Genomic DNA, 17,529 nt, shown 5'->3' on the forward strand with positions numbered 1-17,529 from the left:
CACATTCACACACACAACATACACACACAAAACACACAAATACACACAATATCACACACACACACACACAAACCAGATCGGTCTCTGTGATAGAGTACCACACGTCTGATCAGAGGCCCTCTCATACAGACAGGAGTAAAACGTGTTCGAGTGTGGTACAGGTGCAGGACAAAACACACAGCAGTTAAGAGAAGGTGAACGCCAGGCTCACTCTTTGATCTTTTCCAATAGTAAAAATATGTCTTCAGGTTAAATATTCTTCACTGAGGGGCTTGTTTTGAGCAGTACTGAATACAAGGCTTTACAGTGTATATACTGTAAGCCAGAGGGGTTGTGTAGTCCGCTCATTATTATGTGACCTGTTCTTGGGCTTTTAGTACCATAGAGAATCTGGGTACTTATGGAGAATCTGGGTACTTATGGAGAATCTGGGTACTGATAGAGAAGAAACAAGATGCCAACTACCACACATCTGTGAGACACAATGATCTCTCCATCAAAGTATCTGCAGTCCAAAAGACTACCTGGAATCAATCAATCTCTCTCTCTCTCTCTCTCTCTCTCTCTCTCTCTCTCTCTCTCTCTCTCTCTCTCTCTCTATATATATATATATATATATATATATATATAGAGAGAGAGAGAGAGGGGGGGGGGGGGTTGTTCTGAAGTGCCTCCCTTGTATCTGCTGAGAGATATCAGAAAGGGAAACAATTGTTATTTTTTGGGGACATGAAAATTAAACCCTTATTTTTCGCATTAAACAATCTAAGCACTGTCTCTGTTTTCTGTGACACTGATACTAAAGTGCAGATAGTAATCTCTTCTGTCAAAAGGTCGCTGTCCTCTCTGGCAGTATATGCCCAGCAAGTCAGCAAAGTATGTCATCAAGATATGGGTGGCCTGTGATGCACAATCCAGGTACGCTTGGATTCAAGTCTACACATGGAAGCCGACCAGTGGAGGCCCGGGGAAGAACCAGGGGATGCGGGTTGTGCTTGATGTGACAGATGGACGGAGGGGGCACAATGTCACGTGTGACAATTTCTTCACCTTCTTCATCTTCACCTCAGCCAGCAGCTTCTGAAGAGGAAGATCACCATGGTTGACACAGTTAGAAAGAACAAGCCTGAGCTTCCCCCTGCACTCCTCACAACAAGGGGGGAGAGAGGCCTTCTCATCAACGTTTGCCTTCACCCCCACCACCACTCTAGTTTCTTACCTCCCAAAGAGGAACGAGAATGTGGTCCTCCTGAGCACACTGGACAAAACGGCTGAGATCAGTGATCGTGAGGACAGGAAGACAGCCGTGGAGGCGTGGACAATCTGGACAAGGTGATTGGAACTTACAGCTGCAGGAGGATGACTGCCCACTGGCCCCTGGTCATCTTCCATAACATCATTGATGTGTCCAAATGCAACGCCTTCGTGATACGGAACAAGATCAATCCTACCTGGATGCCTGATAAGCGGAACAAGAGGGGGCTGTTCCTGGAGCAGCTGGGTAAGGCACTTGTAACCCCACACATTCAAAGAAGGGAGCGCCTTCCCCACCCAGCAGCCTTTGTAGCGCATGTGAAAGCTGTTCAGGGGGCTGAATCTTGTCCTGATCCACCTGAGGCTGCAGCGGGGGCAGGAAAGAGGAGGAGATGCCAATTCTGCCCCCAAAGAAGGACTGTAAAACTAATACTATGTGCTGCACATGTGAGAAATACATCTGCAAAGTCCATGTACACACACCTACATACTGTCCTACATGTGAGAAATACATCTGTAAAGTCCATGCACACACACTTACATACTGTCCTACATGTGCTAATTAGAGTTGATTGATTCATGTTCTTCACATTTGTTTTATATCTATTATCTTATTTAATTTATTTATTGTTGTTGTTTATACACCTTGTGGTTGGGAGCAATGGTTAAAATAATGGAGAAGACTAATATTTTGTAGTTGAATTCCTCATTTTAAAGTTGATAAGAATATATCACCATGTAGCCAAAGAGGTTTAAGACTGTTATTGTTTCCCTTCAATAAAATGCAGTCGAAACTACTTTCTACACAATTCTGCTACTTTCTCAGGCCATACAAGTGCTATCTCTTCATAAGAAAAATGTATGTTTACTCCTATGCAGTACCTTTAGGTGTAATACAATTTATAATAATTATAAACCTCTACTTTAGTAAAGAAAACATTTATGACGGGTGTGTTGTAATAAAAATGAGTGGTGTCCACTGATTAAAACAGTCTTTCTGCATTGTGACGAGGGAAATATTCACAACGTTTGTGATGAATGACAGGTTGTTAATTAAGCTGCTTTATTTTAGAGGTTTAGAGAAGGTGGGTCATTTTTTACCCCCTAGGAGAGGGGAGTATACCGACTGGTAAGACTACACAAAAAGATCTTACCAAGGATCATCTAGATGTTTCATGTTGAATTTAAAGACCCCTTGAACTATAAAAACACAATCTATACAATCTATTGAAAAAGATCTTACCAAGGATCATCTAGATGTTTCATGTTGAATTTAAAGACCCCTTGAACTATAAAAACAATCTATACAATCTATTCCTAAAAATATGTTTTGGGCCTTACTGATGTTAGCTCATAGAAACACATTGATTAACAGATAGTCAAAATTGTTTTATCAAAACAAAGTGTGTTCTGAAGTGTCTGTCCTAAATCTGAGAGATATAAGAAAGATCAGGAAACATTTGTTTGTTGTTTTGACATGTTATTTAACCCCATATTTTTGGCGTTAAACAGTCTCTGTATACTTCCATCATTGTTTTCAAATGGTACCTGGGACATTCAGACGAGGATTGTGAGGCTTGTGGGTGTTCTAGAGCAAAAACAATGGACATGTACATGTTCGTAAGAGTCTCAAATTTGTACAGAGGGGTCATATTAGTGTGTAGGGCACGGAAACCAACCTTAGGGGGATACGAAATATTGCCAGATGTGTTTTACAGGCAACCTACCGTAGTCGGTCTGTGTGAGAATATATGTGTGTGTGTTGTAACACAGTGATGACGCAAGCATCAGGTCCACTAACGTTAAATCCCTCCTCCCTCCCACAGGCCCTACACATCAGAACACCGTCTCTCTACAGGGGTCAGAAGAACCCACTGTCCGGACATCTATGCCCACTGCCAGGTCAGCTACCATTGTGATTGAGGACAGGATGGGGAGGGAGGAAGGAACAAGGGATGGTGGGAGGAGGAGAGGAAGGGGGAAGATTTTGTGTGATATGTCTTTCTGACTGGTGTGTGTGTGTGTGTGTGTGTGTGTGTGTGTGTGTGTGTGTGTGTGTGTGTGTGTGTGTGTGTGTGTGTGTGTGTGTGTGTGTGTGCGTGTGCGTGTGTTCTGTGGCTGTGCGCTATGTGAAGTGCTTTCCCAACAGCCCCCCTCCCCCATACGCCTCTGAGTGGTACAAAAATAGCTGTCTCTTCAGGACTGAGGCAAGGTTAACGCGATCGGACAGCCTGCCTATTGCCTCTCCTCTCTACTTCTCTCTCTCTCTCAATTCAATTCATTTCAAGGGCTTTATTGGCATGGGAAACATGTTAACATTGCCAAAGCAAGTGAGGTAGATAACAAACAAAAGTGAAATAAACAATAAAAATTACACTCACAGAAGATCCAAAAGAATAAAGTCATTTCAAATATTATTATGTCTATATACGGTGTTGTAAAGATGTGCAAATAGTTAAAGGAAAAAGAGGAAAATAAATGAACTCTCTCTCTCCATCTCTCTCTATCTCTGCCTCTCTCACAGAGAAAGAGTGAAATAGAGATAGACAGAAGTCACTTGTTCATAAGACAGACATCATTTAGTCTGCCACAGAATAAACCTGCTTTTTATATTAAAGTTGCACTATACACAAATTGCAACGGCATTTCCTGGTTGCTAAAACGAATAGTTTGCCTCCTGTCAGTGTATGTGACAAAATAAGCTAATTTAGAGTAGAGAACCATTGGACAGTACTATCTAAAATGCTGCAAAATGTATTTTACACAACCAAAAATATTGTTGTTTCAGCTGTTTGAAGCAAATTTCAGTCTGTAACTCCTCCCAGTCTCTCTCTCTATACCTGCTGTAACTCCTCCCAGTCTCTCTCTATATACCTGCTGTAACTCCTCCCAGTCTCTCTCTATATACCTGCTGTAACTCCTCCCAGTCTCTCTATGCCTGCTGTAACTCCTCCCAGTCTCTCTCTCTATACCTGCTGTAACTCCTCCCAGTCTCTCTCTATATACCTGCTGTAACTCCTCCCAGTCTCTCTCTATATACCTGCTGTAACTCCTCCCAGTCTCTCTCTATATACCTGCTGTAACACCTCCCAGTCTCTCTCTATATACCTGCTGTAACTCCTCCCAGTCTCTCTCTATATACCTGCTGTAACTCCTCCCAGTCTCTCTCTATATACCTGCTGTAACTCCTCCCAGTCTATCTCTATATACCTGCTGTAACTCCTCCCAGTCTCTCTCTATATACCTGCTGTAACTCCTCCCAGTCTCTCTCTATATACCTGCTGTAACTCCTCCCAGTCTCTCTCTATATACCTGCTGTAACTCCTCCCAGTCTATCTCTATATACCTGCTGTAACTCCTCCCAGTCTCTCTCTATATACCTGCTGTAACTCCTCCCAGTCTCTCTCTATATACCTGCTGTTACTCCTCCCAGTCTCTCTCTATATACCTGCTGTAACTCCTCCCAGTCTCTCTCTATATACCTGCTGTAACTCCTCCCAGTCTCTCTCTATATACCTGCTGTAACTCCTCCCAGTCTCTCTCTATATACCTGCTGTAACTCCTCCCAGTCTCTCTCTCTCTATACCTGCTGTAACTCCTCCCAGTCTCTCTCTCTCTATACCTGCTGTAACTCCTCCCAGTCTCTCTCTCTATATACCTGCTGTAACACCTCCCAGTCTCTCTATGCCTGCTGTAACTCCTCCCAGTCTCTCTCTATACCTGCTGTAACTCCTCCCAGTCTCTCTCTATATACCTGCTGTAACACCTCCCAGTCTCTCTATGCCTGCTGTAACTCCTCCCAGTCTCTCTCTATACCTGCTGTAACTCCTCCCAGTCTCTCTCTATATACCTGCTATAACACCTCCCAGTCTCTCTATATACCTGCTGTAACACCTCCCAGTCTCTCTATGCCTGCTGTAACTCCTCCCAGTCTCTCTCTATACCTGCTGTAACTCCTCCCAGTCTCTCTATGCCTGCTGTAACTCCTCCCAGTCTCTCTCTATACCTGCTGTAACTCCTCCCAGTCTCTCTCTATATACCTGCTGTAACACCTCCCAGTCTCTCTATGCCTGCTGTAACACCTCCCAGTCTCTCTCTATATACCTGCTGTAACTCCTCCCAGTCTCTCTCTATATACCTGCTGTAACTCCTCCCAGTCTCTCTCTATATACCTGCTGTAACTCCTCCCAGTCTATCTCTATATACCTGCTGTAACTCCTCCCAGTCTCTCTCTATATACCTGCTGTAACTCCTCCCAGTCTCTCTCTATATACCTGCTGTAACTCCTCCCAGTCTCTCTCTATATACCTGCTGTAACTCCTCCCAGTCTATCTCTATATACCTGCTGTAACTCCTCCCAGTCTCTCTCTATATACCTGCTGTAACTCCTCCCAGTCTCTCTCTATATACCTGCTGTAACTCCTCCCAGTCTCTCTCTATATACCTGCTGTAACTCCTCCCAGTCTCTCTCTATATACCTGCTGTAACTCCTCCCAGTCTCTCTCTATATACCTGCTGTAACTCCTCCCAGTCTCTCTCTATATACCTGCTGTAACTCCTCCCAGTCTCTCTCTCTCTATACCTGCTGTAACTCCTCCCAGTCTCTCTCTCTCTATACCTGCTGTAACTCCTCCCAGTCTCTCTCTCTATATACCTGCTGTAACACCTCCCAGTCTCTCTATGCCTGCTGTAACTCCTCCCAGTCTCTCTCTATACCTGCTGTAACTCCTCCCAGTCTCTCTCTATATACCTGCTGTAACACCTCCCAGTCTCTCTATGCCTGCTGTAACTCCTCCCAGTCTCTCTCTATACCTGCTGTAACTCCTCCCAGTCTCTCTCTATATACCTGCTATAACACCTCCCAGTCTCTCTATATACCTGCTGTAACACCTCCCAGTCTCTCTATGCCTGCTGTAACTCCTCCCAGTCTCTCTCTATACCTGCTGTAACTCCTCCCAGTCTCTCTATGCCTGCTGTAACTCCTCCCAGTCTCTCTCTATACCTGCTGTAACTCCTCCCAGTCTCTCTCTATATACCTGCTGTAACACCTCCCAGTCTCTCTATGCCTGCTGTAACTCCTCCCAGTCTCTCTATGCCTGCTGTAACTCCTCCCAGTCTCTCTCTCTATATACCTGCTGTAACACCTCCCAGTCTCTCTATGCCTGCTGTAACTCCTCCCAGTCTCTCTCTATACCTGCTGTAACTCCTCCCAGTCTCTCTCTATATACCTGCTGTAACACCTCCCAGTCTCTCTATGCCTGCTGTAACTCCTCCCAGTCTCTCTCTATACCTGCTGTAACTCCTCCCAGTCTCTCTCTATATACCTGCTGTAACACCTCCCAGTCTCTCTATATACCTGCTGTAACACCTCCCAGTCTCTCTATGCCTGCTGTAACTCCTCCCAGTCTCTCTCTATACCTGCTGTAACTCCTCCCAGTCTCTCTATGCCTGCTGTAACTCCTCCCAGTCTCTCTCTATACCTGCTGTAACTCCTCCCAGTCTCTCTCTATATACCTGCTGTAACACCTCCCAGTCTCTCTATGCCTGCTGTAACTCCTCCCAGTCTCTCTCTATACCTGCTGTAACTCCTCCCAGTCTCTCTCTATATACCTGCTGTAACACCTCCCAGTCTCTCTATGCCTGCTGTAACTCCTCCCAGTCTCTCTCTATACCTGCTGTAACTCCTCCCAGTCTCTCTCTATATACCTGCTGTAACTCCTCCCAGTCTCTATATACCTGCTGTAACTCCTCCCAGTATCACTCTATATATACCTGCTGTAACTCCTCCCAGTCTCTCTCTATATACCTGCTGTAACTCCTCCCAGTCTCTCTCTATATACCTGCTGTAACACCTCCCAGTCTCTCTATATACCTGCTGTAACACCTCCCAGTCTCTCTATGCCTGCTGTAACTCCTCCCAGTCTCTCTCTATACCTGCAGTAACTCCTCCCAGTCTCTCTCTATATACCTGCTGTAACACCTCCCAGTCTCTCTATATACCTGCTGTAACACCTCCCAGTCTCTCTATGCCTGCTGTAACTCCTCCCAGTCTCTCTCTATACCTGCTGTAACTCCTCCCAGTCTCTCTCTATATACCTGCTGTAACACCTCCCAGTCTCTCTATGCCTGCTGTAACTCCTCCCAGTCTCTCTCTATACCTGCTGTAACTCCTCCCAGTCTCTCTCTATACCTGCTGTAACTCCTCCCAGTCTCTCTCTATACCTGCTGTAACTCCTCCCAGTCTCTCTCTATATACCTGCTGTAACACCTCCCAGTCTCTCTATGCCTGCTGTAACTCCTCCCAGTCTCTCTCTATACCTGCTGTAACTCCTCCCAGTCTCTCTCTATATACCTGCTGTAACACCTCCCAGTCTCTCTATGCCTGCTGTAACTCCTCCCAGTCTCTCTCTATACCTGCTGTAACTCCTCCCAGTCTCTCTCTATACCTGCTGTAACTCCTCCCAATCTCTCTCTATACCTGCTGTAACTCCTCCCAGTCTCTCTCTATATACCTGCTGTAACACCTCCCAGTCTCTCTATGCCTGCTGTAACTCCTCCCAGTCTCTCTCTATACCTGCTGTAACTCCTCCCAGTCTCTCTATGCCTGCTGTAACTCCTCCCAGTCTCTCTCTATACCTGCTGTAACTCCTCCCAGTCTCTCTATGCCTGCTGTAACTCCTCCCAGTCTCTCTCTATACCTGCTGTAACTCCTCCCAGTCTCTCTCTATATACCTGCTGTAACTCCTCCCAGTCTCTCTATGCCTGCTGTAACTCCTCCCAGTCTCTCTCTATACCTGCTGTAACTCCTCCCAGTCTCTCTCTATATACCTGCTGTAACACCTCCCAGTCTCTCTATATACCTGCTGTAACTCCTCCCAGTCTCTCTCTCTATACCTGCAGTAACTCCTCCCAGTCTCTCTCTCTTTATACCTGCTGTAACTCCTCCCAGTCTCTCTCTATACCTGCTGTAACTCCTCCCAGTCAATCTCTATACCTGCAGTAACTCCTCCCAGTCTCTCTCTATACCTGCTGTAACTCCTCCCAGTGTCTCTCTCTATACCTGCTGTAACTCCTCCCAGTATCACTCTATATATACCTGCTGTAACTCCTCCCAGTCTCTCTCTATATACCTGCTGTAACTCCCCCCAGTCTCTCTCTCTATACCTGCTGTAAACTCCTTCCAGTCTCTCTCGCTATACCTGCTGTAACTCCTCCCAGTCTCTCTCTATACCTGCTGTAACTCCTCCCAGTCTCTCTCTATACCTGCTGTAACTCCTCCCAGTGTCTCTCTCTATACCTGCTGTAACTCCTCCCAGTCTCCCTCTCTATACCTGCTGTAACTCCTCCCAGTCTCTCTCTCTATACCTGCTGTAACTCCTCCCAGTCTATCTCTCTATACCTGATGTAACTCCTCCCAGTCTATCTCTCTATACCTGCTGTAAATCCTCCCAGTCTCTCTCTCTATACCTGCTGTAACTCCTCCCAGACAGACAGACAGAGACAGACACATACAGACTGACACATACACGCACACATAAACATACCATCAACAGCTCAGAGTGGCCCTATCTCCGCTTCATAAAAACTTGATGCAGTTGAGCTCTTAAAGCCAGACATGGGGAGACCATTTTCACCCCCAGCCAGCCAGCCTTGGCACCTGTGTGTGTGCGTGTGCGTGTGCGTGTGCGTGTGCGTGTACGTGTACGTGTATGTGTATGTGTGTGTGTGTGTGTATGTGTGTGTGTGCGTCTGTGCGTGTGTACGTGTGTGTGCGCCAAGCCCCTGTTCAATTCCCCCCGGGAGAAAACAGCACCCTGCACAAAAGCCACTTTGCGAAAAAGTAAAATCCTATTAAATATTTCAGCAAAGCCTCCATAAATACAAGCTGTCCAAAGTCACACTTTTCCTCTCTCCTCCCTTCCCCTATCTCTGCTCCTCTCCACTCTTCACATTTACCCAGCATCTAAGGTGAATGAAATATGGGTACAAAAACAATTACTTTTCAAAATATAGCCAGTAGACTCACCTCTCTCACACGTGGTGGCCCAGAACCCAGTCCCGGTGCAGTCGCAGATGAAGCGGTTCCACCCTTCCTTACAGACTCCGTTGTTCTTACAGTGATTACTGTCACACTGTTTCCCTGTCATTTTACTACAGGTGGGCCTGATGCCTGTGGTGTTCTGAGACTCGGAGATGGCCCTTATGTTTTTGGAGCGTCCGTCGATGAAGAGGTCCCTGATGCAGCCCACATAGCCGTAGTTCAACATGGCCGTCCACAGTTCGGTAGGTAACACCAGGCCTACGCGGTTGTCAGGGAGACCACCCAGGTAGAGGTCTCCCTCCAGGTCTAAGATCTCATTCTCTCCGCTGGCTGTGAAGGGGGTCCTCCGACTGTCAACTGAGATGATGCCTGGAAAGAGGAGAGATGAAAATAAGTGGATTAGCCGTGTTATACTGGCCATATACCACAAACCCCTGAGGTGCCTTACTGCTGCTATAAACTGGTTACCAATGTAATTAGAGCAGTAAAAATACATGTTTTGTCATCCCCGTGGTATACAGTCTGATATACCACGTGTAATGGCGTTGGCCTGGAGATAGGTTTATGACAGTCATAAATACCTCTTTCCCCCTTTTTCCTCTCTCTACCCTACTGATGTGACATTTTCAAAACCCCTTGGTTAACATAGAGATTCTGGGAACATCAGAAGGTGGGGGGAAATGAACTATATTCTGGTAATCTGACCCATTGAACATATGCGGTGGTACTTAATGAATATGATGTCAGTTCGGTTGTCATCTGAGACATTCTCATCAATGATAAGATGACATAAACTCTACAGTGGAAAGTCTACACATCAGAGTTATCGGATTCACATGGAATTGTTGCTCAATTTAAATGTTTGAATATGAAATTATTCATGATGGGATGAAATGTGATTTTAGCTTCTAAAATGTGAGATTTGGGTTTTCATAAGATAGGTCTCTGCTCAATCAGTGGCCCGCCCCTGTGAAGGGACATGGGCTATAAAACTTTTGAAACACGCCCTCCTCTCCCTTCCTATATAAGCCCTTGACGACAATATAACCTCCTGTTCCGAGGACGACGGTCCGTTGTCAGAATGTTTCAGATAATAGCTACAGAACGAAGCCAACATCAGCGTGAGCTTGGTTGCGAATGTTATGAACTTTGAACTCTTATTCAATACAGAAGTGATACCTCCTAGGCGTTAAATTAGCAACAGCCGCTGCAAACGAGGGTTAGGAAGGAACAGACAGAGTATCCCGTCTACCACAAAATGACGTTACTACAACGTATTCAATTAACCAGCAGAGACATTCTTCAAAGGACAAAGGATTCGGTTGGGCAACACTACCTTCCATCTTCCACCAACCTACCGAAGCGTAGCTCAGAGTAAATATTTATTGCATTTTCCTTTTCCAAATGGGCGGTAATTTAGAATGCATAAGATACTGTATTTACGATAGCACAGCTTCGCCCTTTTTCCTCAGTCTTCCCGCTCTTTCACTCAAACCCAGCCCCTTTTCTTTTGTGTAACCAGCTGTCATATCTGTTCCGCCCGTTAGGGACGTTTTCCTTTATGACGTAATTTGTAATCAAGTTATGATTTCAATATGTGTATGTGTAATTCTGTATAATTAGTTAGGTATTTAGTAAAATAAACCCAATTTTGTATTGCTGATTCAACTTGGTGCAGATAACTAAGAATTTACAACTTTCAGATGAGACTGAATTAAGATGACGATTAATATTGACTGTTATTGATAACAGCTCTATAAATATTATTTTGTAGCGCCCGACTCTCTAGTTAATTACATTTACATGATTAGCTCAATCAGGTAATATTAATTACGGATAAATTATTTAATAGAATAGCATGTCATATCACTTAATCCGGCATAGCCAAAGACACGACACACGGCTGTCAGCCAATCAATATTCAGGGCTCGAAACACCCAGTTTATAGCTGATCTAAGTAGTACATAGTAGTTTTCTTGTGTGTCTTGTCTTGAATTTTGGCAATACATTATAGAAGAATTTCTAAGAATGGTACATAAGGGTAGGATTTTAGGCAACAAGTTTTTAAGATGGTCAGATGAGTTAAATCAGGGTTACGGTTCCCCAAAAAATTACAATAGTTCCATTCAGTTTGTTTTTTATTTGTTTTTTCATATACTCCAAGTTAAATACTAGGTGGCTCTGACCTACAGAGATTTAAATTGAACAGGAAGTCCTTACCGCGCATTCGCAAAGTATTCAGATCACTTCACTTTATCCACTTTTTTTGAATGTTACTAAAAACGGAATAAAAAAAGGTTTTCCCTTATCAATCTACACACAATACCCCATAATGACAGAGTAAGAACAGGTTTTGAGAAGTCTTGGCAAATGTAATTTAAAAAAAAAATAAAAAAAAAATGGAAATATCACATTTACATAAGTATTCAGACCCCTTTACTAAGTACTATGTTGAAGCACCTTTGGCAGTGATTACAGCCAGAGTCTTCTTGGGTATGATGCAGCAAGATTGGCACAGTTTGATTTTCGGGAGTTTCTCCCATTCTTCGCTGTAGATCCTCTCAAGCTCTGTCAGGTCGGATGGGGAACATCGCTGCACAGCTATTTTCAGGTCTCTCCAGAGATATTAGATTGGGTTCAAGTCTGGGCTCTGGCTGGGCCACTCAAGGACATTCAGAGACTTGTCCCGAAGCCACTCCAGCATTGTCTTGGCTGTGTGCTTAGGGTTGTTGTAGGAGAACCTTCTCCCCAGTCTGAGGTCCTGATTGCTCTGGAGCAGGTTTTCCTCAAAGACCTCTCTGTACTTTGCGCTTTCCCTCGATCCTGACTAGTCTCCCAGTCTCTGCTGCTGAAATAAATCCCCACAGCATGATGCTTCCACCACCATGCTTCACCGTAGGGATGGTGTCAAGTTTCCTTCAGATGTTGGTAATCTTGGTTCTTCAGACCAGAGAATCATGGTCTGAGTCCTTTAGGTGCCTTTGGGTAAACTCCAAGCGGGCTGTCATGTGCCTTTTACTGAAGAGTGGCTTCCGTCTGGCCACTCTACCATAAAGGTCTGATTGGTGTAGTGCTGCAGAGATGATTGTCCTTCTGGAAGGTTCTCCCATCTCCACAGAGGAACTCTGGAGCTCTGTTAGAGTGACCATTGGGTTCTTGGTCGCCTCCCTGACCAAGGCCCTTCTCCTATGATTGCTCAGTTTGGCCGGGCGGCCAGCACTTCTTCCATTTAAGAATGATGGAGGCCACTGTGTTCTTGGGAACCATCAATGCTTCAGACATTTTTTGGTATCCTTCCGCAGATCTGTAACTCGACACAATCCTATCTCGTAGCTCTATGGACAATTCCTTCGACCTCATGGCTTGGTTTTTGCTCTGACATGCACTGTCAACTGTGGGACCTTTATATAGACAGGTGTGTGCCTTTTCAAATCATGTCCAATCAATTGAATTTACCACAGGTGGACTCCAATCATGTTGTAGAAAAATCTCAAGGATGGTCAATGGAAACAGGATGCACCTGTCTCTTAGCATTTTTGCAAAAATGTAAAAGACCTGTTTTCACTTCGTCATTATTTTGTATTGTGTGTCGACTGATGAGGGAAAACATTATTTAATACATTTTAGAATAAGCTGTAACGTAACACAATGTGGAAAAAGTCAAGGAGTCGGAATGCTTTCCGAATGCACGGTATATAGAAACAAGTTCTTTAAACCACTCCACTCAGCCGCATATCCATATATCTGTCTAATTTCTCTATTCTTCCTTCTGAAAATCACACTGTTTTCCCAATCCTCCTTTTGTCCTCTACTTTCACCGATGCTAGGTATGATTAACCAGAGTATAGTGTGTTGACACAGGGCTCTAAGCTGATATATACCACAGGACAGGAGATCGAATAACAGCAGTTCTAATGGTCTATCTATCTCTTTCTCTCTTCCTCCCTTGCTCTCTTTGGTTTATCCATCTCTCTCTCTCTCTCTCTTTGGTCTCTCTTTTCCTCTCTCTCTCTCTTTTTGGTCTATCTCTCTCCTCTCAATCTTTGGTCTTTCTCTCTCCCTCTCTCTTTGGTCTCTCTCTCCTCTCAATCGTTGGTCTTTCTCTCTCCCTCTCTCTCTTTGGTCTCTCTCTCTCTCTTTGGTCTCTCCCTCTCCCTCTGGTCTCTATCTCTCCTTCTTTCTCTCTTTGGTCTCTCTCTCTCCTTCTCTCACTCTGGTCTTTCTCTCTCTCTTCCTCTCTCTCCCTCTGGTCTCTCTCTCTCTCTCCCTCTCACTCTTTGGTCTCTCTCCCTCTCTCACTCTTTGGTCTCTCTCTCTCCCTCTTTGGTCTCGCTCTATCCCTAACCCTCTCTTTGGTCTCTCTTTATCCCTCTCTCTCTCTTTGGTCTCTCTCTCTCCATCTCTCTTTGGTCTCTCTCTCTCTCCGTCTCTCACTCTTTGGTCTCTCTTTATCCCTCTCACAGTCTTTGCTCTTTCTCTCCCTATCTCTCTCTCACTCTGTTCTCTCTCTCTCGATCTCAATTAAATACAATTCAAGGGGCTCTATTGGCATGGGAAACATAGAGTTGAAGTTTACGTACACCTTAGCCAAATACATTTTTCACAATTCCTGACATTTAATCCTGGTAAAAAATCCCTGTCTTAGGTCAGTTAGGATCACCACTTTATTTTAAGAATGTGAAATGTCAGAATAATAGTAGAGTGAATTATTCATTTCAGCTTTTATTTCTTTCATCACACTCCCAGTGGGTCAGAAGTTTACATACACTCAATTAGTATTTGGTAGGATTGCTTTTAAATGGTTTAACTTGGGTCAAATGTTTCGGGTAGTCTTCCACAAGCTTCCCACAATAAGTTGGGTGAATCCCCCTAACAGAGCTGATGTAACTGAGTCAGGTTTGTAGGCCTCCTTGCTCGCACACACTTTTTAAATTCTGCCCACAAATGTTCTATAGGTTTGAGGTAAGGGCTTTATTATGGCCACTCCAATACCTTGACTTTGTTGTCCTTAAGCCATTTTGCCTCAGCTTTGGAAGTATGCTCGGGGTTATTGTCCATTTGGAAGACCCCTTTGCGACCAAGCTTTAACTTCCTGACTGATTTCTTGAGATGTTCCTTCAATATATCCACATAATTTCCCATCCTTATGATTCCATCTATTTTGCGATGTGCACCAGTCCCACCTGCAGCAAAGCACAACATGATTCTGCCACCCGCGTGCTTCACGGTTAGGATGTTGTTCTTCGGCTTGCAAGCCTCCCCCTTTTTTCTTCCAAACATAAAGTTGGTCATTATGGCCAAACAGTTCTATTTTTGTTTCATCAGACCAGAGGACATTTCTCTAAAAATGACGATCTTTGTCCTCATGTGCAGTTACAAACCGTAGTCTGACCTTTTTATGGCGGTTTTGGAGCAGTGGCTTCTTCCTTGCTGAGCGGCCTTTCAGGTTATGTCGATATAGGACCCGATATAGGACCCGTTTCCTCCAGCATCTTCACAAAGTCCTTTGCTGTTGTTCTGGGATTGATTTGCACTTTTCGCACCAAAGTACGTTCATCTCTAGGAGACAGAACGCTTCTATTTCCTGAGCGAGAATGACTGCTGCTTGGTCTCATGGTGTTTATACTTGCATACTATTGTTTGTACAGATGAACGTGGTACCTTCAGGCGTTTGGAAATTGCTCCCAAGGATGAACCAGACTTGTGGAGGTCTCCAATTTTTTTATAGGGTCTTGGCTGATTACTTTTGACTTTCCCATGATGTCATGCAAAGAGGCATGAAGTTTGAAGGTAGGCCTTGAAATACATCCACGGGCACACCTCCAATTGACTCAAATGATGTCAATTAGCCTATCAGAAGCTTCTAAAGCCATGACATCATGTTCTGGAATTTTCCAAGCTCTTTAAAGGCACAGTCAACCTAGTGTTTGTAAACTTCTGACCCACTGGAATTGTGACACAGTGAATTATAAGTGAAATAATCTGTCTGTAAACAATTGTTGGAAAAATGACTTGTCTCATGCAAAAAGTAGATGTCCTAACCAACTTGCCAAAACTATAGTTTGATAACAAGACATTTGTGGAATGGTTGAAAAACTAGTTTTAATGACTCCAACCTAAGTGTATGTAAACTTACGACTTCAGCTGTATGTTTACATTGTCAAAGTGAAATGGTTAAACAAAGTGAAATAAACAATAAAACATTTACAGTAAATTTTACACTCACACATTTTCCAAAAGAATAAAGAGATTTAAAAGGTCATATTATGTCTAAATACAGTGTTGTCATATTATACATACATACAGTGTTTTAAAGATGTGCAAATAGTTCAAGTACAAAAAGGGAAATAAATAAACATAAATATGGGTTGTATTTACAATGGTGTTTGTTCTTCACTGGTTGCCCTTTTCTTGTGGCAACAGGTCACACATTTTGCTGCTGTGATGGCACACTGTGGAATTTCACCCAGTAGATATGGGAGTTTATCAAAATTGGATTTGTTTTCAAATTCTTTATAGATCTGTGTAATCTGAGGGAAATATGTGTCTCTAATATGGTCATACATCGGGCAGGAGGTTAGGAAGTGCAGCTCAATATCCACCTCATTTTGTGGGCAGTGTGCACATAGCCTGTCTTCTCTTGAGAGCCAGGTCTGCTTTCAGTGCCCTTTCTCAATAGCAAGGCTATGCTCACTGAGTCTGTACATAGTCAAAGCTTTCCTTAAGTTTGGGTCAGTCACAGTGGTCAGGTATTCTGCCACTGTGTATTCTCTGTTTAGGGCCAAAGAGCATTCTCGTTTGCCATGTTTTTTTGTTAATTATTTCCAATGTCTCAAGTAATTATATTTTTGTTTTCTCATGATTTGTTTGGGTCTAATTGTGTTGCTGTCCTTGGGCTCTGTGGGGTCTGTTCGTGTTTGTGAACAGAGGCCCAGGAACAGCTTGCTTAGGGGGCTCTTCTCCAGGTTCATCTCTCTGTAGGTGATGGCTTTGTTATGGAAGGTTGTTATCTCTGTTTCTCTCTCACTCACTCTCTCTGGCTGCAATGTGGTAAATCCATTCTGTTGTGGAGATCAATGCAACAACATCCAAACCTCTTTACTCTGCTATAATTTTCCTCTCTACACCTCTGTGTTCTGTTCTGTTTGTCCAACCTTTACCAGGTCAGAGGACACACAGGATAAGCACACTGTGGAGGAAATAGCAAATCAGCAAAATGAATCGAAAAAGGTTTTGCTTCATCATCCTCATGATTAATGTCTTACCACTTCTTTCTCCTCCCACCCCTCCTCTTCCTCCCTCCTCACCTGATCGTCCGTCCCTCTGAATGTCCACGTGGTGCCAGGCTCCGTCGTTGACCTTGCTCTGTGTGGCTTTGACCTTGATGGTTCCCGAGCCCATGTCCAGCAGCAGGTATAGCCCTCCATCTAGCAGCTCCACAGCAAAGAAGTCCACCTTGTTGTTCTTCTTCCCTGCCGCGTCGCGACGGTCCTGGGCCTGGAAAAAGAACCCTCTTTAGGTGCTGACAGATAATAAACTGTACAAATCAATTACCAACCTTTCAGCTAAACAGCTTTTATCAGGGGGAATATCTCACCCACAGCAGACTTAAACTTCAGTGCATTCATCCAAGGCAGGTTAATCAACCACATAACACAATCATTGCAAGTGAAACCTTCAAAATAGTTGCAACATGCAGAACTGGAACTAGTATCATAAAAAAATGGGAGTTTGAGTGGCAGAAAGACAGGTACAACAGGTAAGCTGTGTTGTTTGTATACCTTGCCATGGGTGAAGAGGATGAGTCCGTTGGGTTCGGAGGTCCTGAAATCGAAGGAGATGGAGCCGACCCTCTTGGTATTCCACTTGGGCAGGCTGAGGTAGGAATCAGGGCTCTCAAAGTTGATTGGGTCCAGGGTGGGTACGTTTTCACACTTAAACACCACTTCACCCTGGAGCTTCATCTTGGGGTCTACGATGCGAGCCAGACGGGAGAGCTCCAGACGGATGTCATTATTCTTATAGACCACCTGGAGGAGAGAGAGAGAGAGAGAGAGAGAGAGAGAGAGAGAGAGAGAGAGAGAGAGAGAGAGAGAGAGAGAGAGAGAGAGAGAGAGAGAGAGAGAGAGAGAGAGAGAGAGAGAGAGAGAGAGAGAGAGAGAGAGAGAGAGAGAGAGAGGCATCTAGAAGTTAATAAGGCAAATGAGAGCCTAGGAGATGAAAGAGAGGAGAGA

General features: G+C 44.3%; 1 protein-coding gene across 3 annotated transcripts in view; it reads right to left on the reverse strand.

Annotated features, from left to right (window-relative positions):
* Window positions 1-17,529, reverse strand: part of LOC139407382 (neurexin 3b) — a 614,879-nt gene that overhangs the window by 447,270 nt on the left and 150,080 nt on the right. For all 3 annotated transcript variants that reach the window (XM_071151120.1, XM_071151119.1, XM_071151121.1), the window contains exons 6-8: window positions 17,077-17,325; window positions 16,603-16,792; window positions 9,281-9,664 (exon numbers count right to left, since the gene is read on the reverse strand). In XM_071151120.1, coding sequence (XP_071007221.1) covers window positions 9,281-9,664; window positions 16,603-16,792; window positions 17,077-17,325 — 823 coding nt within the window. The remainder of the gene's footprint in view (window positions 1-9,280; window positions 9,665-16,602; window positions 16,793-17,076; window positions 17,326-17,529) is intronic.

The sequence above is a fragment of the Oncorhynchus clarkii genome, chromosome 4, assembly GCF_045791955.1.
Source record: "Oncorhynchus clarkii lewisi isolate Uvic-CL-2024 chromosome 4, UVic_Ocla_1.0, whole genome shotgun sequence".
Classification (NCBI taxonomy): Eukaryota; Metazoa; Chordata; class Actinopteri; order Salmoniformes; family Salmonidae; genus Oncorhynchus; species Oncorhynchus clarkii.